Source organism: Aphelocoma coerulescens, chromosome 13 (genome assembly GCF_041296385.1).
Source record: "Aphelocoma coerulescens isolate FSJ_1873_10779 chromosome 13, UR_Acoe_1.0, whole genome shotgun sequence".
In the NCBI taxonomy this organism is placed as follows: domain Eukaryota; kingdom Metazoa; phylum Chordata; class Aves; order Passeriformes; family Corvidae; genus Aphelocoma; species Aphelocoma coerulescens.
In genome coordinates, this window is record NC_091027.1 from 17,323,329 (window position 1) to 17,349,296 (window position 25,968).

General features: G+C 63.9%; 2 protein-coding genes across 3 annotated transcripts; one reads left to right on the top strand and one right to left on the bottom strand.

Annotated features, from left to right (window-relative positions):
• Positions 1-678: 678 nt before the first annotated feature.
• Positions 679-2,967, top strand: LOC138118420 (proteinase-activated receptor 3-like). Its single transcript, XM_069029372.1, has 2 exons — positions 679-775; positions 1,692-2,967. Exons 1-2 carry the CDS (start codon positions 679-681, stop codon positions 2,753-2,755), a joined length of 1,161 nt encoding a protein of 386 aa, XP_068885473.1. The 3' UTR covers positions 2,756-2,967.
• On the bottom strand, positions 2,967-22,557 carry ARAP3 (ArfGAP with RhoGAP domain, ankyrin repeat and PH domain 3). 2 transcript variants are annotated; one of them, XM_069029361.1, is made up of 34 exons: positions 22,446-22,557; positions 19,751-20,854; positions 19,090-19,148; positions 18,737-18,810; positions 18,248-18,318; positions 14,471-14,740; positions 14,068-14,137; positions 13,545-13,665; positions 13,175-13,362; positions 12,373-12,479; positions 12,068-12,267; positions 11,832-11,917; positions 11,288-11,470; positions 10,914-11,076; positions 10,488-10,619; positions 10,258-10,414; positions 10,018-10,120; positions 9,617-9,815; positions 9,470-9,533; positions 9,024-9,187; positions 8,668-8,880; positions 8,415-8,520; positions 7,758-7,905; positions 7,525-7,593; positions 7,158-7,232; positions 6,930-7,044; positions 6,651-6,779; positions 6,329-6,462; positions 6,091-6,173; positions 5,843-5,878; positions 5,341-5,404; positions 5,110-5,247; positions 4,788-4,826; positions 2,967-4,136 (listed from the first exon to the last, which is right to left on the bottom strand). In XM_069029361.1, the coding sequence occupies exons 2-34, from the start codon at positions 20,812-20,814 to the stop codon at positions 3,570-3,572; spliced, it is 5,391 nt and encodes a 1,796-aa protein (XP_068885462.1). In that variant the 5' UTR covers positions 20,815-20,854; positions 22,446-22,557; the 3' UTR covers positions 2,967-3,569. The 2 variants fall into 2 exon arrangements, with proteins under 2 accessions (XP_068885462.1, XP_068885463.1); XM_069029362.1 differs by lacking the exon at positions 4,788-4,826.
• Positions 22,558-25,968: the final 3,411 nt, after the last annotated feature.

A 25,968-nucleotide genomic window follows, 5' to 3' on the forward strand; every position in this document is an offset into this window, starting at 1 on the left:
CTCTTCCCATGACATTTCTGGGGCTGGCTGCACGTGTCCTGCTCCCCGTGGTGTGTGACAATGCACAAGGCTGAGCTGGGGATGTGTCACCGGCTCTGTTATTCCTCCTCTTAGCCAGGAAAATGGACCGGAGGTCCCCCAGCACCCACTTTGGTGACAAGAAGGGGACAGAGCGGGGTGGCCCCATCTACATCAAGCTGTGTGACACCGGCTTGGCGCCATGACCCCGGTGATGGATCCTGGGGATGTCTGGTCCTGGCAGGGCTGAGCAGGCCCAGCACCCGGGGCAGGGCCACATGTCACCGGGCTGGGAGCCAGCTGCCACCTTCCTGTCCCACATATGGGGCACAAACAGCTCCATCTTCCCGCTGTGCTTCTCACCCGTCTGCCTCCAGCTGCCTCTTGCCTGCTTCCTCCTGCCCATGGTGTGGCTGTGTGCCAGCAGCTGGAAATCTCTCCCCGCCTCGATGGTGTGCCCAGGATGCTCGGCGGCGGTGACAACTGGCGGTCGCTTCGTGCTCCAGTCTGACACCGCAGGACTGTGGGCAGGACGCTGGCGTGACGTGGTGGAGACAGAAGGAGGGTGCCAGCAGGGAAGGGACCGGTGACGGTCCCGGCGTGTCACCAGCCCCGTGCCGTTTGTGCAGACCCGGCTGGCACAGCGGCCACTCCGCAGAGATGTCCCGGCTGCTGCTGTCACCTGGTTCTGCTGCTGCCTGTGTCACCCTCCTGCTCGGCTGTGCCTGGCTCGGCTCTGCCACCCAACCCTCCCCAGGTGAGTGCCTTGGTGGGTCTGGGGGTGATGGGGTAGGGCAGGGGCACCTCGCTGGGACGCCCCAATATCACGTCCCGTGACACCTGGAGGCGATGGGTGCGTGTCACGGGGAGAGTTTGGGCCCCTGCTCTGCTGCCTTCCCTCAGTGTCTACACTGAGAATCCGAGTGAAGACCTGAAACCCAGCCAGCATTTCCCCTTTTGGCAGCAAAATTCAGATTACTGCTCGTGTAACCTGAATTTTCCATCCTCTGCATGGGGAGAGGGGGCAGAGGTTGTGGGAAACCTGTGGGACGTAACCAAAGCCCCCCAGGGTAGGGTGTTCTGGGGACCATCGGGATAGAAATTCCGGAGCTGGGGGTGACGTAGAGCCCGTCTGGCTTTTTTTTTGAGCAAGCCAGAAAAGGGATTTGATCCTGAGTTGTTTATCTGGTGTCCGGGGACCTTCCTGTTCTTCGTTTTTGTTCTTCACATGCAGCAGAAAGTCCCCGACCGCAGGAAGATGAGGAGATGTCTCTGGCTGTGGTGCGGAGCTGAGCTGGGGGGACGGCTGGGACTATCCCAGCCCCGTGCTGCTGCGGCTTTCCCGGCTGCCCTCCTGACCCCGTTGTGCTGGGCTGGGTAGGACAAGGGACGTCAGCAGCGCCAGGGATGTGGGAGCAGAGCCCATCTGGGCTCAGAGCAGGGCACCCAGCCGGGCTGGCAGCGCTGCGGTGGTGGCTGGCACAGGATGTGGCACGGCTCAGCAGGGCGAGGGCAGCAGGATGTCGGGGGCTCCCCTGCCGTGGGACAGGGAGATGCCACCTCCTGTGTTTGCTGGTGGCTCTGCAGGGAGGGGTGACAGCTCAGAGGTCCCGAGTGGGCAGGGTCAGCGGGAGCGGGCTCTGGGCTGAGCCCCGTGCCTCGTGTCCCCGCAGTGCCTGTCCGAGGGCGAGCCCTGCTCCGCCTCACGCCCCAGGAGAAGAACCAGTGCTCCGAGGCCTCCGAGGAAGATTTCCTCAATGGCACCCTCAGCACCCGCCTGCTCCCTGCCCTCTACTCCGTGGTCCTGCTCGTGGGGCTGCCAGCCAACGCTCTGGCCTGCTGGGTCCTGGCCACCAACTTCAGGAGATGCTCCTGTGCCCTCTTCCTGCTCAACCTGGCCGCGGCTGACCTGCTCTTTGTCCTCCTGCTGCCCTTCAAGATCTCCTACCACCTCCTGGGCAACCACTGGCTCTTTGGGGACTACCTGTGCCGCACCATGGTGGCCTTCTTCTACGGGAACATGTACAGCTCCATCCTCTTCCTCACCTGCATCGGCCTGGAGCGCTACATCTCTGTGGCACACCCGTTCCTGTGGAAGGGCTCCAGCTGGACAAGTGGCAAGGTGGGCATCTGTGTGGGCATCTGGCTGCTGGTGGGGCTGGGCATGAGCCCTCTGCTCCTGCGCTCGCACACACACGATATCTCGAGCCTGAACATCACGACGTGCCACGACGTGCTGGGAAAGGAAACCCAAAAGTTCTTTGGCTACTATTTCCTGTCCCTGGTGGGGCTGGGCTTTGGGCTGCCCTTCGTGCTCATGGCCATCTCCTACAGCTGCATCCTGGCGCGGCTGCTGGCCAAGGGAGGGAGCCACGGGCAGGTGGTGCGTCTCCTGGCCCTGGTCCTCCTGGTCTTCATCCTCTGCTTCACGCCCAGCAACGTGCTGCTCTTCATCCACCACCTGCTGGAGCCCACGGGGTGCAACAACGGCACCTACGTCTCCTACGCCCTGGCCCTGGTGCTCAGTGCCTGCAACAACTGCTTCGATCCCTTCATCTACTTCTATGTCTCCCGGGATTTTCGGGGCTGGGTCCAGGATGCTGGAGGCCGCTGCCTGCGGGGCCTCGAGTCCTCGTCGGGGAGGTCTACGGAGAAGACGGCCCTGCCCCTGAGGTCCAGTGGGCAGAGCCAGGGCTGCCAGGCTACGTCCCCCTGCCCCGGGGAAGAGAGAGCCTGAAGCGTGCCCACCATGAAGGGCTGGCAATAGACTTGGGCAGAAAATCCCACCTGGATCTGAGGTTCACGAGGGTTTTGCCTCAGTTTTGCTCCTCTGATGACACCAGTGCGCTCCAATCCCTTGTGTCCCCCAGCTGGGTGCCTGGCACCGTGATTCCCCCACCTGCCAGAGCCTGGCCCCCCTCGCTGCCCCTCCTGCAGTGACCAAGCCCTCCAGGGTACAAATAAACCTTTATTTCTCCCTGCTGGTGGCAGGAATATGTACAAACGCCCTCACTGAGGAGGGGCCGCCCTCCATCGCCAGGACCACGCTCCAGGCACACACGGCCAGCCCTGCTCCTGCTGCTCCCCCTTTCCCCCCAAAATATGCCACGGTGGATGTGAGAAGGGAAGGGGGGATGGCTCGGGTGTCCTTGCCCTGTGGGCCCGGTGCTGGGGAGAGGACACGCTGTGTTCCCCTGTGCTGGCGGGCACCCCATGCTCCCTGCATGGCACGGCGCCGTGCTGCCCAAGCATGCAGGCACCACGTTCCTGCTTTTCTTGCATCCCTTGGCGCTGGGCTCGATGGCAGATGTGCCACCCACGAGCAAGAGCACATGTGGCAGCAGCCCCAGCCCTCCCATGAGGGGGTACCCCTGCCCAGCATCCTGGTCCCCACTTGTCCCTTTGGTTCCCAATCCCAGCCTGGCTCCGGGATGAGGAGGAGGAGGAGGAGGGTGGGGGTTCCATGATGTGGGAGTGTGGGGTACCCATCATCGCTGCCACCGGGCACGACTTGACCCCCAGGTCGGTGGCCACCCCTTTGGCACAGCGGGTCACGTCACCGGCTCGCCCGGCCCCGGGGGTTGGCCATCGCTCTTCCTGAGGATGACGCTGCTGAGCTCCTGGATGAGTTTGTCACTGATGGGTGAGGGAGGCTGCAAGCTCCTCTTCCTGGGCAGCTCCAGGGAGGTCTCTGCCGTGGGACTGCTCCCCGGTGTGGCTGCCTGCTCCCAGTCCCTGCCCAGCACCAGGGAAGGCTCCATGTTCCTCTCCAGAGAGGACGTTTTGGTGGGTCTGAGCCCCGGGGTTGGAGCTTTGTTGCTCTCCAGGTTCAAGCCCCTTTCGAGGGACACGGCTTTGGTGACAGAGGGACCCGACACCCTGTGGGCCGGGCTGGCCGGCAGCGAGGAGCGCAGGGCAGTGGCTGGGGGCTGCTCAGGGAACGGGGATGGCTTCTTGGACCTGTCCACGGGGGGCACGGCCACCAGCTCTGCCAGCAGCCCCTGCCCCAGGTCCAGCGCCGCCAGCTCAGGGAAGTTCCCAACCTCCTCGTAGACAGGATCAGCATCTGCCTCCTTTTCCTGCTGCTCCTCCAGGGAATCCTGGTGGATCTTCATGGGCTGGGGAGGGCAGGGGGTCAGGGTGAGGGATACTGTCCACACAGCTCAGCTGTGCCCCTCCATCCCCCCTCACCCTGCCCTCCCTGCGCTGCCTGGGGGTCCTTGTCCCTCACCCTGGCGCCGATACCTGCAGGGGACCCACCCTCCACCAGGTGCCTGGGCTCAGGCACTGCTGACCTTTCTTCCCCATTGCTGAGGAAGAGGGAGTGTTTTGGTCCCTGCCTGGGCATGGTCCATGCCACCAGCCCAGCACCCCCTGGCAGAGGGTTCCGGGGTGGCACGGGCAGGTGGGTGCCATGCAGAACACAAAGCCAGGTGAGATGAGGTCCAGCCAGGTGGCCTTTGTGGAAATAACCTGGTGACAAGGCACACTTGAGCCTGTTCCCTCACATTTCATCCACTGATCCCCTACGGGCACCGTGTGCCCAGCGGGAGAGGCTCTGGGAACTGGGCTGGACTGGTGTGGTCCTGTTTGCCCACACTGGGACCGTGCAGGGACCCACATCCCCAGGTAGGGAACACGCAGAGCAGCGGGCACCCCCTCGTCGGCCACACAACGTGGGCGCATCTCCGAGCGCCCGTGGGGTGCCGCAGTGAGCCCTGGCACAGCGCAAAGCCAGCAGCAGATGCTCCACGCGTGCAGGTACTTACAAAGAACATGGACAAAGTCCTTCGCGTGTGCAGGCGGCGCTAGAAACAGAGGAGACGGACAGGGGTGAGCATGGAGAGCGTGGAGCAGGGCCTCGGGGGCCTGGGCAGGCAGGGGAGGGGAAGGGGGGTGCAGGAGCCAGCAGGCGCAGAGAGCTGGACAAGGACATGGGCACGGACACGGGCACGAGCATGGCACACAGCACACACAGCACACACAGCACACACATCAATGCACCAGCCTCTCCAGCCCTGGGGTGGGCACAGGGTCTTGGGATGGGTACAAGGAGCACCCGTGGGGCAGGGGGAGCGGCAGGGGCTTTACCAGGGTCTGGTTGGCAGAGAGCATGGTGGCATCAGTGCTGTCCCCATGCAGGGGCACCAGCGGCATTGTCCCGAATTTCTGCTTGGCGAGGTCGGAGGAGGAGCGTCGGCGCAGGACCACGGGGCGCAGGTCATCGTGCTGTGCACAGGGACAGGGTGGGGACGGGGGTCATGCCCTGCCAGCCTTGCCCCAGCCCTGCCCGGCTGGGCGGCACGACCAGCCTGCACCCACCTGAGCCTTGAGGATGCTGGTGGTCCAGTCCCACAGCTCAGCCTGCCCCGAGCACACCAGGTACCTGCAGAGGAAACAGCAGAGAAGCTGCCAGGGAGTGGGGACAGTGGGGGCCATGTCCCCTTGTCACCTTGCCTGTGAGCCTGGGGCTCTCAGCTTCATCTACACCCCATGGGGCTGCACCTCTGGAAATCTCTGCATGCCCAAATTGCTGCTTTAGGGCAAGGTGAGAGCTTTTTAGGCACCCAGCATCACCCAGGGGTGCTGGTGTGGGTGGGGAGGCAGGGAGGCTGTGTGCCAGGGACACGGGTGGCCCCTGGAGCCCGGCTGCCGCTGCCACCTCGTGCCAGGGACAGTGTGGCCCCACTCCTCTGCCTCTCAAGTGTCCCAGCTCTGCTCTGACCCCCGGGCCCTGTAGCACTGCCCCTGTCCCACTCCCGCTGAGATTTGGGACAGATCTCGACCTCCCGCAGCCCCAGGACAGTAGGGGGAAGGTACTCACAGCTGCTGCTTGTCCAGGGTCAGTGTGAAACCCCACCTGGAAAGGAACACAAGGCTGTGGGGCAGCACTGCCAAGCTCAGACACAACCTGGGGGCTGTGGGCAGTGGGGCAGGGGCTGAGCTTGCCCCGTGGGCACAGGCTTTGGGTCCAGGTGGAGCCTGGCACGCTGCAGCAGCCGGGTTTGGGTGCCAGGAGCAGGGACTGAGGGATTCCTGCCCCAGTGTCACAGCTGGGAAGGTCCCACTTACTGAGCTGGTGGCTTCAGCTTCTTCCTAATGCCCATATAAACCTTGGCTGCGTCCAGGGGCCACTCACGCTCCGGCTTGGCACTCTGGGAAAGGAGATCCAGCGGGTCAGCCCGGCTTGGTGCCAGCCTCCCTGCCAGGAGGACAGCCAGGACTGTGCTGCTGCTGTCCCCAGGCTCCTCCTCCCTGCTCTCCTCCCACCCTCGGGGCTCGGGTCCATCCCACAGCATCCCCCGCGTACCCTCTTCTCCTTGAGCAGCAGCAGCCTCCGGTCCTGGATGACGAAGTAACGCTCCTGGAACTTGTTCCCCAGCAGCTTGGGGGGCTCCTCACGGCATTTCAGCAGCCCACACTTGGGGGTCTCACGCTTGGCACCTGCCCAGTGTGGGGAGACGAGGGTCAGGGGGGCTGGCAGGGTGGGATCGCAGGGGGATCCCGCTCTGGGTCCTGGGGCTGTGCCCCTGATGGCCGCAGGGCGGTGAGCAGGGGAAGGGGAAGTTCAGGCAGAGTTGTCCCCCTCTGGGGACACCCCGAGGGGCTGGGTCCCTTTGTGCTCGCCTTACCCGTGAAGAGACAGCTGCCCTCACCAATGGGCACCTTCCTCACCAGCAGGTACGCGGCGCTGGGCTCCGGGAGCTTGCACCACTGCAAAGCCTGCTCCAGCACCTTCTCCTTGGGGTGCAGGGGCCGCTCTGGGGACACAGGGACACTCACTACTGTGTCCCCTTCCCTGTGCCAGTTCCTGTCCCCCCTGCCACCACCAGAAAGCCACCCCCCTCTACCCCACACCTCCCCCTCAGCCGTGCCAGGAGCATCCCCCTGGGCCATCCCGCCGTGCTCACCCAGCTCCCCGTTCTCCAGCACCTCGAAGGTCAGCCAGATGTCCAGGCTGGCGGCCACGTTGCGCATCTCCAGCACCTGGTTGGTCAGTTCCTCTGCTGTCATCGAGGGGGACACCTGGGGCCGGACACACGGGGAACTGTGGTGGGTGGTGCGGGATGGGTCCCAGGGACGCCGGGAGCCTGCGTCCCTCCTCACTCCTGCTGGCACAGCCCTGCTTTGGGACTCACCTTCAGGGTGATGCAGCAGTCGGGCACCTTCTGCTCCAGGTAAACCTCGATGATGAGGTCCCCTGCCTGGGAGAGCTGCGGGGACAGTGGGTGGCGTTGGTGCGATGCTGGTGTGGGTGCTGAGCACATCCCATCTTCCCAGGGGCTGGAGGTGGTGTCCCGGGAAGCTGGGGCTGCTTCTCCCCTGGGCAGGAGCCTCAAGGCGATGGGCACAGGGGAGATAAGAGGGGGAAGGTCCTTTCCCAAATGTGGATATGGGACAGTGGGGACCCGGGGTGGGCAGCTGGGAGTGTCCCCATCCTCCAGCCAGTCCCCCCAGCCCGGGGGTCCCTGATGTGGTGGGGGCCAGCGAGCACAGCCCCAGTACCTGGGTGTCCTTCCAGGTGGTGATCAGGCTGTTCTCCAGATCCATCTGGGATACCTGATCCTCATCAATCTGCCAGAGGAAGGGTGCACAGGGTCAGTGGGGAGCGGGATACGGCTTGGGGACACAGGGCTGGGATGGAGGGACTCAGGGGGAGGCAGAGGGGGGCAGCGTGGGGACATCCAAGAGGGTCTGGATCAGACCCACTGCGGAGGGGGCTGCGGGCCCCTGCTCACATTGAAGATGCTGACGTAGTTGTCGATGAGATCTTCCATCACCTTGACCTCGTGCTCCCCTTTGCCGTCGGTCTGGAAGAGGCTGGGCGCGAAGAGCAGCGACAGGTTCTTGGTGCTCATCTGGTTGAGGTCTGCGCATTTCTGCACCCTGGCACGAGGAGCACAGAGGTGAGGGGCTGGTCCCGCTCAGGGTGGGGTTTCAGCCCCAGCTGCCCTCCTCTGCCTCATACAAACTCCCCTGAGAAACAGCCCGGAGGTCCCCAGCCCCCCAGCAGTGGGAACTTCACACTGGGCAGCTCCTGTTTTGAGAACTTCCCGCTGCCATCAAACCAGACAACAGCGCTACCTCAAACTCTGACTCAGGGATGGGAATCGAGTGTTTTCTGTCTTTTTGGGGCACTGGGTGACATTTACATCCTACAGGGTGGTGTCCCCTAGTCCCAAACCTCCTGTCACTCCCCCTTGCTGCAGGATGACTTTGGGAATGTTCAAGGCGTCCCAGACATGTTCCAGCACCAGCTGTGGGGCTGGGGGAGCAGGGCACGGGCATGGGGCCCTCCCTGTCTCTTAGGGATAGAAGCCAGCATTCCCTGGGCAGCGGGGAGACCCCACAATGCTGGCTGGACCAGGGGACCCTGCAAGGAGGTCCCCACTGACCGGTAGAGGTGCCCAATGAGCGCAGCCAGGGTCTTGTGGTTGAGGCGAGGCAGGCGATGGATGAGCTCCTTGTACCGCTCCAAGCGCTGCGGCTTCGAGGGGATTTCTGGAGAGAGGAAAACCGGATCCCAGATCTGCCTGAACCCAGCAGATCCGGAGGTGACACGGCACCAAGGCTGGCACCAGGATCCCATCCGGAGGGACACTGGCCCCAGTGAACCCAGTGTGGAGCAGGGCTGGGGGAAGGAGGTACCTGCGGCCTCCTTCCACTGCGGGTGCAGCTCCAGGGTGAAGATGGGATCTTCCAGCTCCCGGAAGAACCTCTTCAGCACATCAGTGACGTCCTCGATGAAGTTGTCGCTGATGCGCAGCTTGACGTTGCGGGCATCCCGCCGGAACTCCTCCATCAGTACCTTGATCCGGGACTTGGCGCCGTTCTTGCGGTAAATCCCCTCGTGCCGCAGCCCTGCGACAGGGACATGGGGTCACAGGGGCCCGGTCCTGCTCAGAGAACCCCTCATGGAGCTGGTGGCCCCAGAGTGGTGCCTCCTGCCAGGATCCATTGGCCATCCCGAGGCGTCGGAGAGTGCCGGGGCGTGCTGGGCTCACCGTACTGGGTGATGAAGGCGATGCAGGAGTCCACGATGATGGGGATGTCCCCCCGGCTCAGCTGCTGGTCCCTCAGAGCGTTGCCCCGGCCCCCCGCCGACGCCTGGATGTCACCGTACCACGCTGCCGAGTCCGCCCGCGACAAGCCCTGCAGGTAAAACGTCCTGAGAACAACAAGGGCAGAAAAGAGGGAATGAGGGTGGTCACAGGGGCAGGTTATCCCCTCCTGCCTGTGACAGGGAGCGAGGACCAGCCAGGCTGAGCTGAGGGACACCCTGCTCCATCAAAACACCTCTGCAAGCCCCTCGGTCACAGCCCTGCTGGCCCAGTGACATCCCCACCATGGATTTGGGATCAGCATCGGCCCATCCGTAGGTACCTTTGCCCTGGGCAGCATGCCGAGGTTGCTCGGCTCATTCCCCATCATCCCCACGGCCAGGACTCACCTCCCCATCTCCACCAGGACCAGCAGCTCCTTCTTCTCCGGGGTGTCCGTGGAGGGAACCAGACCTGCATTGGGGCAAGAAGCTGAAGGGTCAGAGGCACGCACGGCCACCCCCAGTGCCTGTCCCGGGCTGTGCCACGGCACTCACTGAGCTCCTGCAGCCGCCGCAGGTTGATGCTGTCCTCGGCCCCGTCCTCCTCGGCGGGGCAGATGAAGAGGTGGCCCTTCTGCAGGATGAAGAAGGCCTGCTGCCAGCGCTCGGGGTTCAGCATGCACTTGTAGCGCAGCTGGCCCACGCGCTGGAACTCGTAGCCCAGCAGACAGTGGCAGCTCACGGGGGTGAACCACTGTGGGACGGAACAGGAGACGAGCGGGGTGAAGACAGGGCTCCACCCCTGAGGGCTGGCCCCCACGAGGATGGGAGCAGGTCACCAGGAGCATCGGAGCCCCTGGAAAGGGAGGAGGGTGAAGAGCAGGGGGAGCTGGGAGGGATCACACAGGGACAGAGCCTGGGGACACACCACGTGCCCAGGGCTGGGGCTGGCTCACCTTGCCGATGGCGCTGGCCCAGGCTTGCAGCGTTTCGGGCCCATCCATTCCCAGCTGCTGCACTTTTTCCCCAGTGAGGAAGAGCTCAAGGGTGAAGCAAAACCTGCAGAGGACGAACCAGCCCGTGAGGGTGACCCTGCCCCCAGACCAGAGCAGCCACTGCACCAAGCAGGGAGCCCGGCCCTGCTGTCTGTGTGCCCCAGGCCCTCTGGGCATGGCTGGGGGCACAGCTGGGGGTACCTTTCAGTGGGGCCGGGGCTGGTGAGTGCCTGGTGGGCTCTGCTGACCCCCAGGGAGATGAGATCCCCGCTGTCAATGTGACCCAGGGGCTCAGTGCATTTCTCGGTCTCGAAGAAGAGCAGGGCTTTCTCCAGGGAGCACCACGTGCGCTGGAAGTCTGCGGGGATGGGGGCTCAGTGGCACTGGGGTGGGCACCCCGCTGGCTGCCCTCCTGCACTGCCCACACTCACCCTCTTTGCTCTTCCTGGCCCCTGGGAGCTTCGTGGGGGCCGTGGCCCGGTACAGGTACCCGCTGTGTGTCACTGGCTGCGTGATCTCGTTGTAGACGCCCTCTGGACCCGGGTCCCGCACACGGGGGCTCCCTGTGGGACACGGCACTGAGAGGGGGTGGGATCAGGCACCCACCAAACTGTGGGTGCCAGAGGGAGATCCCACCCATGCAGGTGTGGGCACTGGGGTGTGCAGGCACAAGGTTCCCCAAAAAGGGACTCCAGAGGAACCCCATGCCTTGCCCCCTCCTAAAACAGGGCGGGTCCCCCAGGGAGCCACAAGACCTGAGACCCTGACTGTTGCCAGCCTTGGGGCACGCTAGGAGGGGCAGGGCAAAGAGGAAGTTCCTCCACCACAGCCACTTGGGGCTCGAGGGTCCTTGTTACCTGAAAGGTTCCTGGGCCTTTTGCTCTCTGGTCCCCACCAAAGGTTGGCCCCTGGGGCCACCTCGCTGGCAGCAGGATCAGCAGCCAGAGCAGCCTCCGAGGATGAGAAGAACTGCAGGATGGTCTTGAGCAGGGCTGGTCCCGCCACCGCAGTGCACAGAGCCTGGGGTGCAACAGGCGCCTTTAGGGGCCACGTCCTGGCTCGTGGAGACCCCAGCTCGCTCCCAGGGCTGCTCCGAGGCAGCCAAACCAGGGCACAACCTCCCAAAATCTGCCTGGCACGAGGGAGTGAGCACACACAGCCAGGCAGGAGGTGCTGGCACCTCTGACCACGAGCTCTGGGGTGGCTCCCAGCACCTCGAGGTGTCCCCTACCTGCAGCACCTCCTCCTGAGTGGCGTAGTGGGGGTGGGGCAGGCGGTACCGTCCCTCTCGGTACTTGCGGGCGATGAAGTCCCGTCTCTGCTCGGCGCCGCTGTCTGGGGTGATGGCCTCGGTGGCGGGGAGCCGAGCGGCCCAGAACCGGTTGGCTCGGTCATTTCCCAGCACGATGAAGAGCTGTGGGAGAGTCCCATGGTCATGGTGAGCCCCAGGGCCAGCGGGAGGAGCAGGATTCCTGGTGTTCCTGCATCCCAAGAGAGGCCGTGGGGCTGCTGCCCTGACAGAGGAGCAGCCTGGCCCCCGAGCACACCACGGCCTGCCCCGAGTGCCTCACCTGCACGATTTCACTGCACCCCCGAGTGCCTCACCTGCGCGATTTCACTGCACCCCCGAGTGCCTCACCTGTGCGATTTCACTGCACCCCCGAGTGCCTCACCTGTGCGATTTCACTGCACCCCCAAGTGCCTCACCTGTGCGATTTCACTGCACCCCCAAGTGCCTCACCTGCACGATTTCACTGCACCCCCAAGTGCCTCACCTGCACGATTTCATTGGACCAAACGCTGGTGTCCAGCTTCAGGCTTTGCACCTTGGAAATGTTGGAGCCCAGGCTGCGGTGCTGCCCTGCAGGGAGCAGGAGAGTCAGCACCCCCCGATCCTGCTGGGGAGCTGGCACCCAAGGTGTGCCCACACCCCAGCCAGCACTCTGCCTGCCCAGGCCAGGCCAGCCCACACCCCCCAGGATGCCCTTGTGCCCGCCGGGAGTTGTCCCACCTGCACACTGCTTGCAGATGACCACGCACAGGTTGATGGATGCCCAGTCGGGACTCGGAGCCCAGCAGTCGGCGCAGTATTTGTTGGCTTTGTTGGACCAGATCTTCTCTGCCACCTCGTAGTCGTAGAGCATCTCAGCGATGGCCTCCTGCAGCGCTTCCATCCATTCCCGCTTCTCCCGCTCCGACTCCGCCACGAAGCTGGGAGCACCAGCACAGCCGCACCTCAGAGGACGGCAGCAACCAGCCCCCAGGCCCAGCTCCCGGCCGCTCCTCCCTCCCCATCCCCCCTGGATGTTGGGGTACCTGAACGTTTTGGAGGGGGTGATGAGCTCGAAGCTGCGGCTCTTGGCCTCGCGGATGGTGGAGCCGCGCATCTCGATGAAGCACACGGCGATGCCCATTTTGAAGAACTGCAGTTCAGAGGGACAGCGGGGTCGGTTCTGCTGCTCGGAACACAGCACCCTGCACGTGCCTGTGGTGGTGGGGCTGCAGCCACCCCCAGCATCCCACCCCTGCCACTCTCTCAGCCACCTCTCATCTGACATAAAGCACCCTGCAATTAATTATGCCTTCCAGGTCCCTTTCTTTTGGGGATCCGAGTCAGGGACACTCAGAAAACAAATATCAACCTGAGCCAACACCTCAGAGCTGATGCTGCGTGGTGCCCAGCAGGCAACCTGGAAATGAGGTGATGGAAATAAAAACAGGGGTGCTGAGACTATTCAGCAGGAGGGGAGTGGAGCAGCAGCAGCGGGGGAGGTGGCCGTGCCCCGCTGTCACCGCGAGTCCCCCTCGCAGCAGGCTGTGTTCGCTGCTGATTCCGTGGCCATGGATCCAGCTGCCCTGGGATGGATTGGGATGTTTGGTGTGACCAAGAGCAAAATGCCTGGTGGACATGGTGATAATTCGGTGACAGTGAAGAGGTTGGGAGGGGTGTCCACTCCTGGCACCCATCACTGCTGCCCTGGGAAGGATCTCCAGCTTCCTGCTCTGCCATTCCCTTTTTCCTGCCCATCCTTTTCCTCTCTGCTCTCTCTTTGGCACCAGCCCTGTTCAGCTCCCTCCATCCCTCTCATCCCATCCGGGCTCTGCTCTGGCCACAAACCTGCTCACTCTTGTACAGCCACATCTCAGGCAGGCTCAGGGCTGCGAAAACCTTGGACTTCTGGCCCTTCAGCTCCAGGGTTCCTGACTTCTGGCAGTGGGCAGTGTTGGCAGGCCGGGGCCGGGACCCCACCAGGCGCTGCTCCATCACCTTCTTCTGCAGCGTGGAGCACCACTCATTCCTCTGGGCTGGGGACCAGGCAGGAGGGAGCGGGGCTGAGCCCTTCCCAACAGCCCTGGCATGGAGCAGAGCACCCAGAAGGCAGGCAGGGGATGTTTTGGGGCTGGGGTGAGCGCAGTCTGTGGCTGGAGAATGGAGGCAGGGCTGGGTTCCTCGGGGCTGGTGGGCCCTGGCCCAGGTTTTCACTCACCCTCGTTCTCGGCGCGGAAGACAAAGATCCGATGGCTGGTGATGACCTGGAACTTGTTGTCCTTGGTGGAACGAGCCATCTCGATCACAGACAGCGGGATCACTCCCTTGGGATAGGGCTCCTGGAACGAGCCCCAGGAAGGGTTACCCCCTTTGCCCTTCCCACAGGGCACCTCCACGACCTGGCCCATCCTCCACATCCCCTGGGTGCTGCCTCACAGCACAGCCTGCGGGCACCGGCAGCCAGGTGGGAGCTGGGGATTCAGGAAGGGGTGGATCCATGGCTGGGACCCCATTTCCAGCAGGACCCCCCCTTTTCTGCTCCCTGTTGGCAGAGGGACCCTTGCTATCCTGGGCTCCCTATGGCTGAGGCTGTGGTGGGAGCCTTCCGGGGCCACGGCTGCTCCACTCCAGCACTGCTGGCTCCTTCCAGAAGGCCAAGGGGAGGCAAAGGGGATGTGGCAGCTCCCCAGGGGGTGTCGAGGTGCAGCCTCCCCACCCTGCCCCGCCCTGTCCCTTGGTACCTTCTCACTGCTGAAGTACATCAGGTTCTTCCCGTCGAAACGGACGTAGCGCCTCTGGAAGACATAGTTCCTGTTGGGATGGCAGAAAAACAGTTGGGAAGGGGATGATTCCCCCTCACAGATCCCTCCTTGGCCCAGGTGTGGCTGCACAGAGAGCCTTGCAGCACAGCTGGGGTACCCAAGACGTTCCTCCTCCGCGGGGAGCACAGTGACCAGTGCAGCCACCTCACCAGCCTCGCCCAAGGGGGCTTCACCTATGGGGGCTGCCCCATGCTTGGAAGTGCTCCAGGCCAGCTGCACGGGGCTTGGAGCAATCTGGGATAGTGCAAGGGAGTGGAATGAGATGACTTTAAGGTCCCTCCCACCCCGCAGCCTGCTGTGATTCCACGCCTGCCCCACGTACCCCTGTGGGGACAGCTTGTCCAGCCAACCGCTGAGCATGGTGGGCCGGGGCTCGGACAGCGACGTGAAGCTGGCGTACGGGGAGATGGTGAGGTCATCCAGGACCTCGTCGGGGTACAGGTGGGCTGGCAGGCTGAACGGGGCGCCCTCGGCGCGCGGGGCCTCCACGGTGGAATATCCCTCGGTGTCGTTGTGGGCGATGCGCTCGATCAGCCGGCTCCGGCTCTCCTCGTCCTCGCTCCGGCCCTCGCTGCTGCACTCGCTGCTCGTCCTGTGGCAAAAGGGGCTGGGAGGGAGCTGGGCAGCACGGCAGGGTCCTGGTCAATCCCACCCCATCTGGGGACAGCTCCTGGTCCCGTCCTGACCTGCTTGGAGCACCCAGGGATGTGGGGGTTTGCATCTCCGTGAGCAGGGCGGGCTCAGTGCTCAGGAGCCCCGTGGCCACCAGCAGCCCAAGGCTCTGCCAGTCCTACGTGATGGCCCAAAGGCTGGGGCTTCCCTGCTTTAGGGAATGTCACCACCACACGTCTCCAAACCCCTGGCATCACCTCCTTCCCCTCTTCACAGGCAGCAGAAGGAAGCCAGGCAGCTTCCCACTCCCATGTCCTGCTCCCTGCTCCACACCCACCCATCTGCCCCTCATCAGGGCTCTCAGCCTGACCTCTCCCTCTGCCCCTCCGGCATTCCCGGCACCGTGCAGCTCCTTCTGCCATGACACCTTTGTGCCTGCTCTCGTGTCCACCCAAAATGTGGGGCTGGCAGGGCTCCTGCATCCATCTCCTTTCCTTGGGAAGCGATACTAAACCCCCAGCCAGGCCTGCTGAGGCTCTCCACCCACAACAATAAAAGGAAATTATAAAAATAAACTGCCTGCCCCTTCCCATCAGCCCTCTCAGCCAGGCGTTTTTGTTTCCCTGGAAAGGAAATGTGCTGGAAAATGTCTGACAGGCCCAGGAGCTCACAGGGGATCTGCCCAGGTGCAGCGGTGAGGGGCAGGAAGACAGTGGTGGCAGCTGGGACAACCTAGCACCCACGGGAGAGCTTCCACGCCACATTCCACAGCGGAATCCAGTGCCAGGGGGAAAAGAAAGCTCCAAGAAAGGCAACGGGGATGATCCAAGACCTGCCCCAGCTTCTGTCTGAGGAGCACCTGAGCAAACCAGGCACCTCCAGGGCACAGGGTGAGTGATGGGCGCAGGGTCATGAGCAATCTCCTGGCCACCCCTGCTGCAGCTGCAGGAGCTGGGTGACATCAGGCAAAGCCAGCAGGAGCAAGGTGCAGAACCATGTGGGAAAGGAGTGGCAGCGCTGCGGGGATCCTCCTTGGAGATGGAGACATTTTTGGAGAAGAAACCCACAGAATGTGAGGAACTGCCCCCAGTGTAAGTCCATGAGAAGCTTCAGGACCAGGAGGGGGACCCCAAACACCTCCCCTGATAAATTCTCCCAACACCTGTTTTTGGGCACTGCCTCATCTTAGGACAGGCCCTGGACAGGCACCTTGTGAGGCCATGGGACATCAGATGTCCCTGGTCCCCGTGGGACAGGAGCAAGCCCTAAATCTGCCTGGGAAGATGCTGGGCTGGAGCCATCCCAGCTTGGGGTCTGCTCCTGAGAAATGGGGTGGTAGATGGGGCTGAGGAGGGGATGGAGAGGGAAAAGACCTCCAGGAAGGACCAGAAATGGCCTTGGGTGGCTGCGAGGCTCAGAGCACAAGGAAAATTGCTGTTTAATTCACACAGCAGAGCCTTGGCAGGGTGACTCATCTGGCTGGAGTCCCAGCCTGGTCTCCAGATGCTTCAGGAGGGACTGGACAGGGAATGGTGTGGCTGGAGGACTCTGTGAGTCACAGGCAGACAGCAGCCCTGAGTGCCACGGCTGAGTGGGAGGCAGACCCACGGAATGGGTCAGGGCAAGAGGAAAACGGGAAAAAATCCATGACAGCCCCTTCCTGAGCTGTGACTTATGGTCAATGAAAGCATAAAGAGCTGGAGCATCTGACAGGGACAAGCAAAGGCCACGGTTCCTGATGAGTCTGACCCAGTCCACTGAGCTTTGCGGGGTGGCACGGCCACCGCTGTGCCCCCTCCCTGTCCTGCTGAGACCCATGGCTGGAGCAGGGCACCAGCGTTTCAGGGGGCTGAGCATCACCAGCATGGACGAAGGTGCTCAGACTCAGAGCAGGTAAACCCCACCCTACGCTCCTGCTGCACCCTCAGAGACCCAGCTCCCAGTTCTCAGGAAATTTTGCATTCCTCTTCCTCTTTGTGAGGACATTTTCTTGCTGGTGAGGCGGCTCTTCCCACCCCTCACACTGACACTGCCCACACCCCCAGCCAGGGAGCGGCGTGGGGCAGACAGAGCTCCCCCAGAGCAGGGCAAGAGGAGCTCCCACAGGTGGGAAAAGGGGCAGAAGGGCCTCTCTGAAGTTTGGGACTGGGAATTGGCGGGCTGCAGAGGACGCCTGCTCATTCCCAGTGCCACAAGGATGAGGACTGGCTGAGCTGGAGAAACACCAGCGCTGCAAGGGAGGATCAGGAGGTCACGCAGAGGGAGCAAGGCTGGGCCAGGGCTGGCCTGCAGCCCCTCAGCAGCTGAGCAGGATCCCGCAGCTCTGCTCCAGGGAATCGTACTGGGACCAGTGGGGCTGGGTGTGGGAGGAAAGCGCTGGAGCAGCTGGATGGAGTCTGTGAGCACAGTGCAAAAGGTCTTTGAAGGCTTTTCTGTCTCCTGTTCCACTCTCCACAGCCTGAACACGTTAGTGCTTGTGCTGGGACGAAAAACCAGGGAGCTGCTGCCCCTGGCACTGCTGATGGTCACATCCTGCTCTTCTCAGCAAGGCCAGACTGCAAAATCCCACAGCTGCAAGTGCCCGGCCAATTCCCTTGGGATGTTCAGGATCCCAACTCCCTGGAAGCCTCTGGATGCAGGCTGGGACCCACAGGGCAGCGCCTAGCTCCTCTCTGAGCTGATTCAGAGGCTCCACAGGAGATCACAGCATTTCTGCTTACAGAACTCCTGTTCCCAGGGATCTGCAGCTCCCCAGCGTGGCTGTGACCTGTGCCACTGGATCAGGTGCCACACAGCCGGAGCAGGACAGGGACTGGACCCACACTGGGGCAGAAAAGTGAGGCCAGAAAGGCTGGGCATGCACTGGCCAGCAAGGCCACAGCCAGAGCTGAAGGCCACAGAGCTGCAGCTCACCTCCTCCTCTCTAAGCAACACAGGAAAAGGAACCCTCCCCATCCGAAATGGGAAGAGCAGCTTTCCTTCCTCTTTCTGAGATGCTATCAGGAGTTATGGAAAGTACATTTCAAAAGTGTTTTAAAGGTGCCCCTCACCATTTCACTGTCCAGCACAGAGGGACTGAGCAGCAGATGCTGATCTGATGACACTGGAGCCTTCAGGGATTGCGCAACTGCTCATCTGGAGCTTGGAGCCATCTGATTTCTGAGTCATCCCCATCCCCCTTGGTGTTTCCCTGGTCCCAGAGGTGAAATCCAGGCTCCTCTGGGTGTACAGGTGCCCAGTGCCACTGGTGCTGCCCCAGCTGTGCACCCAGGACATCTCTTGCCAAGCACTGTCCCCCCTAGGGCCACCCACCAGCACAGCCCCGTCTCATCTCTGAACCCATCAGCTCTTCTAGAGACTGCTGACCCCATCCCAGACACTCCTGATCAGCTCAGCAATGAGGAATAAACCCCATCCCCTCTCAGGCTGTCCCCAGGGGTGTCCCCTGTCCCCTGATGCCCTGTGGCCCAGAGGAGCTGATCCCTACCTGCAGCCTTCTCTCTCCAGCTCCAGCTCGGACACGGCCTCGTAGCTCTGCTCAGAGGAGATGCCAACACCCTGGGAAGAGAGAAGGGCCACATCTCCTGTGCCCTGTGCCCTGTCCCATCCCAGACCCCCTCAGCCTGCCTGGCCCACGGCGCAGGGGCACAGCCTGTGACCCTCAACCCAGCACAGAATCACAGAATCTCCTGAGCTGGAAGGGACACATCGAGTCCAAGCCCTGGCCCTGCACAGACACACCAACAATTCCCCCCTGTGCATCCCTGGCAGCGCTGTCCAAACGCTCCTGGAGCTCTGGCAGCCCCGTGCCCATTCCCTAGGGAGCCTGGGCAGTGCCCAACACCCTCTGGGGGAAGAGCCTTCCCCAGGCACTGCCGGGCACCGCGGCCTCACTAACTGCAGCTCTCGGCTTTGCAGCCGCTGGGATGCAGAGCGACAGCAGGGGACAGCCACCACCCCCAGAGTGTCCCCTCACCTTTGGCTCCCGGGGTGGGGCCGCATGGCTGAAGATGGTCTCGCTGTAGGGGCTGATGGGCGGGTCATTCACCTCTGTGGGTAGAGACGGGGGAGGGAAAGGCATCAGTGGTGCCTGCGGGGAGGGAGAGAGCAGCCAGGGCCCCCCGAGGCCACCACAGTGCACCCCAACACGCAGGGCACCTGACACGGGGACACCTGTGTGCTTGGGCTCTGCCTGGAAGGGGCCAGCCCAGTCCGTGGGCGAGGCAGGAGCAGGGGCAGGAGCGGAGGAAAGGCAGGATGTGTGGGTGAGCCCCTCTCCCCCTTCCTCGGGGACGCTGGAGGTCCCTGATGTGCCCCGGGGGCTCTCACCTGGCTTGCCGGTGGGTCTCTGCGGGATGGGGGGCAGGGCCCCGCCGGGCCAGCCAGGACTGCGGGAAAACACGAGAGGGGTTACTGAGGCTGGACTGGGGGTCTGGGGTGTCCCGGCTGGCTGGGCAGGGACTGCTGGACGCTGCTCCCGAGCCCGGCTTTGCCCCCTGGAATGTGCAGCATCCCCTCCCTGCTCCCAGCGGCCTCCTCGCTACCTTCTCTTCCCAACCCTGCGACTGCCGGGCTGTGTTTTTGGGGCTGCGGGGCATTTCCCATCCCAGCTTTTCCTCCACTCTGCCATCTCCCAGCTCGTTCCCAGCAGGAGCCAGCCCCAGAACCCTCACTCAGCCACCCCTAACCATGCTGGGGACCCCCAGCCCTGCTGCCAGAGGGGCAGAGAAAGGGCAGCAGCCTCTCCCTGCATCCAGTAGGAGCCATCGGGGGGCCCAGGGCCATCCCGTCATCTCAGAGGGATCCCAGCTGCCGTATCCAGAGCTCGGGGAAGGCACGGGGAGGGCGGTGAAAGGGGCTCATCAGCACCTGGAGGCAGCCAGGGCCAGGCTCTGGGGTGGGTCCCGGGGCTGGGGGGCTCTCTGGATCCTCATCTGTGCCTGCTCTGCCCCCACTTCGCTCCCAGGGGTGAGGGAAAGCATCGGCTTACTCAGGCTTGTCCTGCGGCTGGCTCTGCTCCTGCGGGGACAGAGCCGGGGGCTGAGGGACACCCTCGCCCCGGGGCCCATCCTCCCGTGCCGGCTCCTCCGCGGGGGCTGGCGGGCACTCGAGTCCTTCGTAGATGACGTTGGACACCATCTCCAGGCGGGCCTGCCCCGAGCCCGGCTGCGCGGCTGCCCGGGGGCACGGCGAGGGCCCTCTCCGGGCTGGGGCGGGCAGGGCAGGGCTGGGCACAGCGGGACCCTCCGGGGCACTGCCAGGGCTGGGCTCAGCTGCCAGGCCCCTGGGCCTGTGCCGAGGGGGGACACACGGGACGGACGGGGGGCACTTCTCCGATGCCTCCAGGGTTTGTCCGTGACTCGGGGACGGCCGCGTCTCCTCCCGAGCGCTGTCCCGCCCTCTCAGCCGGGACGCTATCGCACCCATGGCCGCGGCTGCCCCTGGATTAGCCTGGGCTCCGGGCTCCGGGCTCTCCGAATCCGTGGAGCTCTCCCCTGGCACGAATCCCTCTAGTACCACAAAGGCTGCTGGTGCCCTGTCGCTGCCCGGGCAGTGTGCTGGCACCGTGGAGCGTGCCGGGGCCACGGGCACTGATCCCTGCTCTGGCTTTGAGCGAGGGAAAACCGTCCTCGGCTTGGGAACCGGCTTCACGGCGGGAGGAGCAGGGTCCTTCTCTCCAGGCGGTGCCTGGCTGGGCACGGTGACACGCGGCTGCGTCCCAAAGGCGTCACCAGTCCCTCCCGGCTCTGCTCTCATGGCATCCTTGCCCTCCTGGGGGGCATCCAGGACCTCCGTGCCTCGGGAATGGGTGTCTCCTGCTGCAGGTCTCCCCCGGGATTGGCTCAGCATCCGTGTCTGCTGCGCCAGGTTGAGGATCCTCTTGCGGTGCCCGGTGGCGGTGATGCCGATCTGCTGCAGGTGGTGGCTGTCCAGCGAGGTGGCATCTCCGGCCACGTGGTAGCCGTGCTGCTTGAAGACATCCCGGTACCTCTCCAGGTGGATGGTGGCCAGCCAGTCTGCAATATCCGAGTCAGGGCCGCACGGGGAGCTCATGGCCCTGCGGTGCCTCTGCGACGGATGCTCAGCCCATCATCTGTGCGAGGAGGGGAGAGAGGGGCTGAGGAGGCGGCAGGAAGGGAAACGGGGTGGGTTCAGCTGCCCTGAAGTGCACGGATCCCACGGGTGGGAGCGCGGGATGTCCCAGAGGTGCCCTCACCTCGCTGTTGTCCCCACAGCCGCTCACCTCCCAGCTCCCGGAGCCGGCATCCTGTTGTTCCTCAGCCTCAGCCTTTCCGCTGCTCCCCGGGGCTGCCGCAGCCGGATCCTGGCCCGGCTTTGTCGGCGGGGCCGTGAGCCGAGCCCGGGCAGGAACTGAGCGTGCGGGGGCTCAGGGGGGAGCGGGCGGCCGGGCAGATGCCGAGCGCTGGGACATGCCGGGCTCCGCGGGGCCGGCCGGGCGGGCCAGGGGCGGCGCAGCCGCGGGGGTGTCCCGGGCAGATAACGGGGGGAGCAGCGGGGCCCCTCCCAGGGGATGAGCTCCTGTGCCGGCCAGCTCGGGGAGGGCTCAGCAGCCGGAAGGGCCAGACCATAATCTCTCTCTCTCACTGCTGGTGAGGGCATGGGAGAGGTCAGCATGACTCACGGGCAGGCAGAGGGGGGACAGCCTCCCACCCACCCAGCCAGCCAGCCCCGGCCGGGCCGGACCCCCCACTGCCAGCACCGCACATGGGCACAGGGGCACGGCCAGGCTCGTGGGCCACCAGGGACCCTCAGGCCAGCTCAGCCGCGGGACAGAGCCTGCTGAGGGCCTTTTTCCCATGAATCACGCAGCTCCGCACTAAACCATCTGTGCTGACTCTGCTGCCACCGGCTCTTTTTCCAGTTCCTCCATTTCCCTCTATTGTTCGGCGCAGGCTTCCTTCCTGCTGCCTGCACGCTCCCACGCATCCCCTGCCCCCTCCCGCAGGAGCCGCGTCCCAAACCCGGTCGGGGACAGCGGGACTGAGTCCCCATGCTCAGCACGGGCATGTCCCTGCTTCCCCAGCCCCGCCTGCCCAGGCGAGGGGTGCGTGGGTGCCGTGGGGGAGTGCCCTGGGAGGCTGCGGTGTCCCTGCGAGCACGTGGGGGACGCTGTCAGCGAGGAGGAGGAGGGACAGTCACGGCAGGGGCTGGGACATGGGGAGCAGGGCAGGGGGACAGGGCGGCTGCCAGGCTGATGTAGGACCCACGCAAAGGGCAGGGCAGGGCAGCGGTGCCCCACAGCGCTGCGGGCTGGGTGTCCGTGCCCCAGGGTTAAAGGGCTGTGCCCACTTCTGCCCAGCTGCTGGCGCCGAAATGGGGCAATTTCCCCCTTTCTCACGCCTGTGTCACCCTGAGGGATCTGCGGCCGGCTTCGCCCTCTGCCTGCCCTGCCTGGGGCTTCTCCAGTGAGGAGAAGGCTCCTGAGACCTCCCCATTCCTGGGCGGGTGGCTCTGAGGTTGTGCCGGGCACCGTGATGTGGTGTGGCACCGTGGGGCGGTGCAGCCGTGCCCATGGGCAGTGGCACTTCACGGACACCATCTCTGTGCCTACAAACCCATGCCCAGCTGGCACAGTGACCATGGGCTGTCCCACTCCTGCCCCTTCCCCACCGTCCCCAAACCTGTCCCGTCCATCTCCTGCCACCCTCGCGGTGTTCCCTCACCTCTGGCGGTCCGCAGCCCCCCGGGGCCGGCTCCGGCTCCGGCAGAGCAGCACGGTGACAGCGCCGCGTGGGCTCCGGGGCCACCCCGCTCTGGGCTCCAGGGTGATGCCAAGGCAGTCCCGTGCAGGAACTGCTGCGGGCCCCGCAGCATCCAGCCTGCGCCTCCCACTGCCGGTCCCTCCTCCAGGCCAACCCTCTGGTCCCCATCCCTGTCCCACCCTCTGTCCTGTTCCTTCCCAGGCGTGACGCTGTCCCGGCTGTGCTGTGTCCTGTCCCTCAGCCAGGCTCTGCCTTCCTCCCCCTCACCCCTCATCCTCCTTCTCCTGCCTTCCCAGCTCCCCACCGTGAACTCGGACCCTCCCTGCCGCTGGGGACCAGGCTTCCCCGAGACCCACACTCCGAGGATCTTCTGCTGAGGGAGATGTTTGGAGGGTTCCTTTGGGTGTCTCCACTGGCTGGAGGCAAAAGGAGACATTCCCAGTATCCACCATGGCACGGGACTGGTCGGGATACAGGAGCTGGGGCTGAGTTAGGGGAAAAAGGCTGAAATATTTGTGCTGCTGAGGGGGCTTGGGAGAGCTGGCACTGGGGTCGGATGGGTGAAATTTTGGGAACACCAAAACCTTTGTGCTGCAGGGATGTGGGAATGCAGCGCCCCATCCCACTTCTGGTGCCCCATGGGCAGGGGGATGTGGAGGGAGCTGAGGGGCAGGATGACAGCAGGGGCTGGGGTGGAAAGGGGACATCCAGAGGGATTCTCTCCTGCCAGGAGCCCGAGCTTTCCCCACGGGCTGCCCCAGCTGCTTTTAGCACAACACTTCTTGCAAGAGCCCCAGCAGGGCTGGTGGTGGTTGGCCCGGCTCAGCTGTTACCCAACCTCGAGGGTGCCAAAGGTTGATATCTCTCTCCTGATGCTGTGGCCGATAACCTCTCCCTGCCCAGAGCTGAGGACACCCTTGCTCCAACCCAAGCAGGTCCTTCCCCATCCCAACAGTGCCATCGTGGGGGTGCTGTGGGAGGGCCAACCTGTACAAAGCTCTGTGTGGGGTTCAGTGGGATAAGGCAGGTTCTCCTCACCACAGGCTGCTCCTGCAAAGCAGAAGCAGAATTCAGCACGAGTCTGGCAAGGTTTTACCTTCTTCCCCTTTCCCCACCAGCTGCTCTAGCAGGGAGTGAAACATCCCCCTGACTGGGGACAGCATGGGTGGCCCCATGGACCCCCTTGTGGGTGGGGTGTGGAGACAGGGTGCACAGGGATCCTCAGGGTGTGCAGGGACCCTGTGGCCCTGCAGGGCAGACCGTGCCATCCGTCTGCCTCTTAGAGGAAGCTGTTTGGCACTGCTGTTCCTGGGAAGGCTGCTGAGGTCTGTGGTGACAGAGCACAAATGATGTGTCACCACCTCGGTCCTGCTGCTGTGCTGCAGGTGTTGCACAGCCAAGCGCAGTCGGGCGCCCTGCAGCATCTCCACAGACACAATCCCAGGCAGGGCCAGGCTGGAAGGATCCACAGTGGCTCCTCTGGTCCAAACTCCCTGCTCAGACAGAGCACGGGGCACAGGATGTGTCCAGAAGCTTCTGCAATATCCCAGCGAGGGACACTGCACAGCCTCTCTGGGCTCTGCTCAGGGCCGGGCCCTGCCCAGGGCAGCACTTCTGCCTCCTGTGCGGGGGAATTGCTGCGCTCAGGCCCTGCCCGCTGCTCTGGGGCCGCTGCCGGGCCCCGGAGCAGAGCCCGGGCCCTGCCCTGAGCCCTCCCTGCAGCCAGGGACACCCAGGGCTGAGGGCCCCTCTCAGCTGGGGCTCCTCTCGAGGCTGAGCAGCCCCGGCTCCCTCAGCCTGTGCTGGGCACGGAGCTGCTCCAGGCCCTTCCTCAGCTGCGCAGCCTCCGCCGGCCCCGCTCCAGGAGCTCCCTGGCCCTGCTGGGCTGAGGAGCCAGAGCTGGACACGGCACCCCAGAGGTGCCCCCAGGTCTGGGCACAGGGGCAGGATCCCTCCCTGACCTGCTGGCAGTGCTTTTGAGACCCCTGAGGACTTGCTGCTGAGAGCAATGCTCCTCCCTTCTGCCAGGAGGGCAGGGATGGGCTGCAGGGGAAGGAAATGTTGTCCCTGGGCCATCCTCATGGTGGCAAGTCACCGTCCTGGCAGGCTTGATGTGACCAAGGACATGGTCTAGCTCCCACAACCCACATCCTGGCAGCTGCTGACAGGGCAGTTTGGTGCAGAAAACCTTCTCCACTGCTCCCTTCTCCCTCCACAGTTACCTCATTCCCAGGTTTGGGGCTCCATTCCCTTGGCTCCCTCTGCTGAGCCCCAGTACCTGGTTCCCAAGGGGGACTGCTCCTTCCCAGAACCCATCCAGGACAGCTCGAGGCATCCCCCAGCCACGGGACCAGCCCAGAGCCACAGAGCTGGCACAGGAAGGGGAGCAGGGCACAGCAGGGCACCAGGGCAGGGCACGGGGATGGGATGTTTCCCAAGGGATTCCTGTCAGCCCATGTTTTGCAGAGCAGGTTTCAGAGCCTCTGCCTGCTGTCAGTGTCTGCCAGCCTGCTGATGGGACCTATATTTATGTTTAGACAGCAGCATCCTTGAGCACAGGCCCAGAGCCCTGGCCTGCCATGGTCCCAGAGCAGGAAGGTCGTGCCTGCTCCCTGGAGGAGGCAGATGGGCAGGATCGGAAAACCCCCCTGGGGCTGGACTGGGCTTTGAGGAGCTGCTGGCAGGGGCTGGAGGAAGCAAACATCAAAGTGAAGGTTGGATCCTTCCAGCACGAAGGTCTGTGTGCTCCTTCCCTTTCCTGGGCAGTAGCCAGGATGACACTGTCCCTCAAGATTCCCGTGTCGGTCCGTCTGTCCATCCCACCATCCATTTTCCTTCCCTCCCTTCCTCCTTCTCTTTCCCCCTCCCTCCCTTCCTCTCCTTCCATCGATCCATCCATCGATCCATCCATCGATCCATCCTTCCCCTTCCATCAGCTTTTGCTGCCCTCTGGGGCAGTTTTTCCTTTACCTACAGCCCCACCCGTGCAGGCTCCCGTGTGGGGTGACGGTAGGAGCAGCTCTGGGGAGCAGGACAGCGTGAGGGACGCTCAAGGCTCATCCCTGGAGAGGAAATATCCCATTGAGCAGCTGGAAATGTGGGGCTGGGGCTGAGCCTGGAGGGGTCGCCGGGCACGGCAGAGAGCTGAGCCCCCGGGAGGGACTGGGGGAGGAGGGGGAAACTGGAGTCTTGGGAATTTGGCAGAAGCGCTGCTCAGGGCCAGTCCATGAGGCTGCTGGGGGGGCTCCTCGCTGGGATCAGAGTCTTGGTCTGGGTGGTGGGGCCAAAAGCTGCCCAAAACCTATCCGTGAGCTCAGGAGACGCAAATCATGGCATCCAGGGATGGAGTCACATCCTGCCCCAGCAGGGGCACGTCTGACACGGCGTGTGGCCAGGACGGGCCCCGTGCCACGCTCCCGCTGCCCCCCATCCATCAGGAGCGGCTGACATCACCGCCTCCGGGCTAATCTCTCGTCCAGCAGCA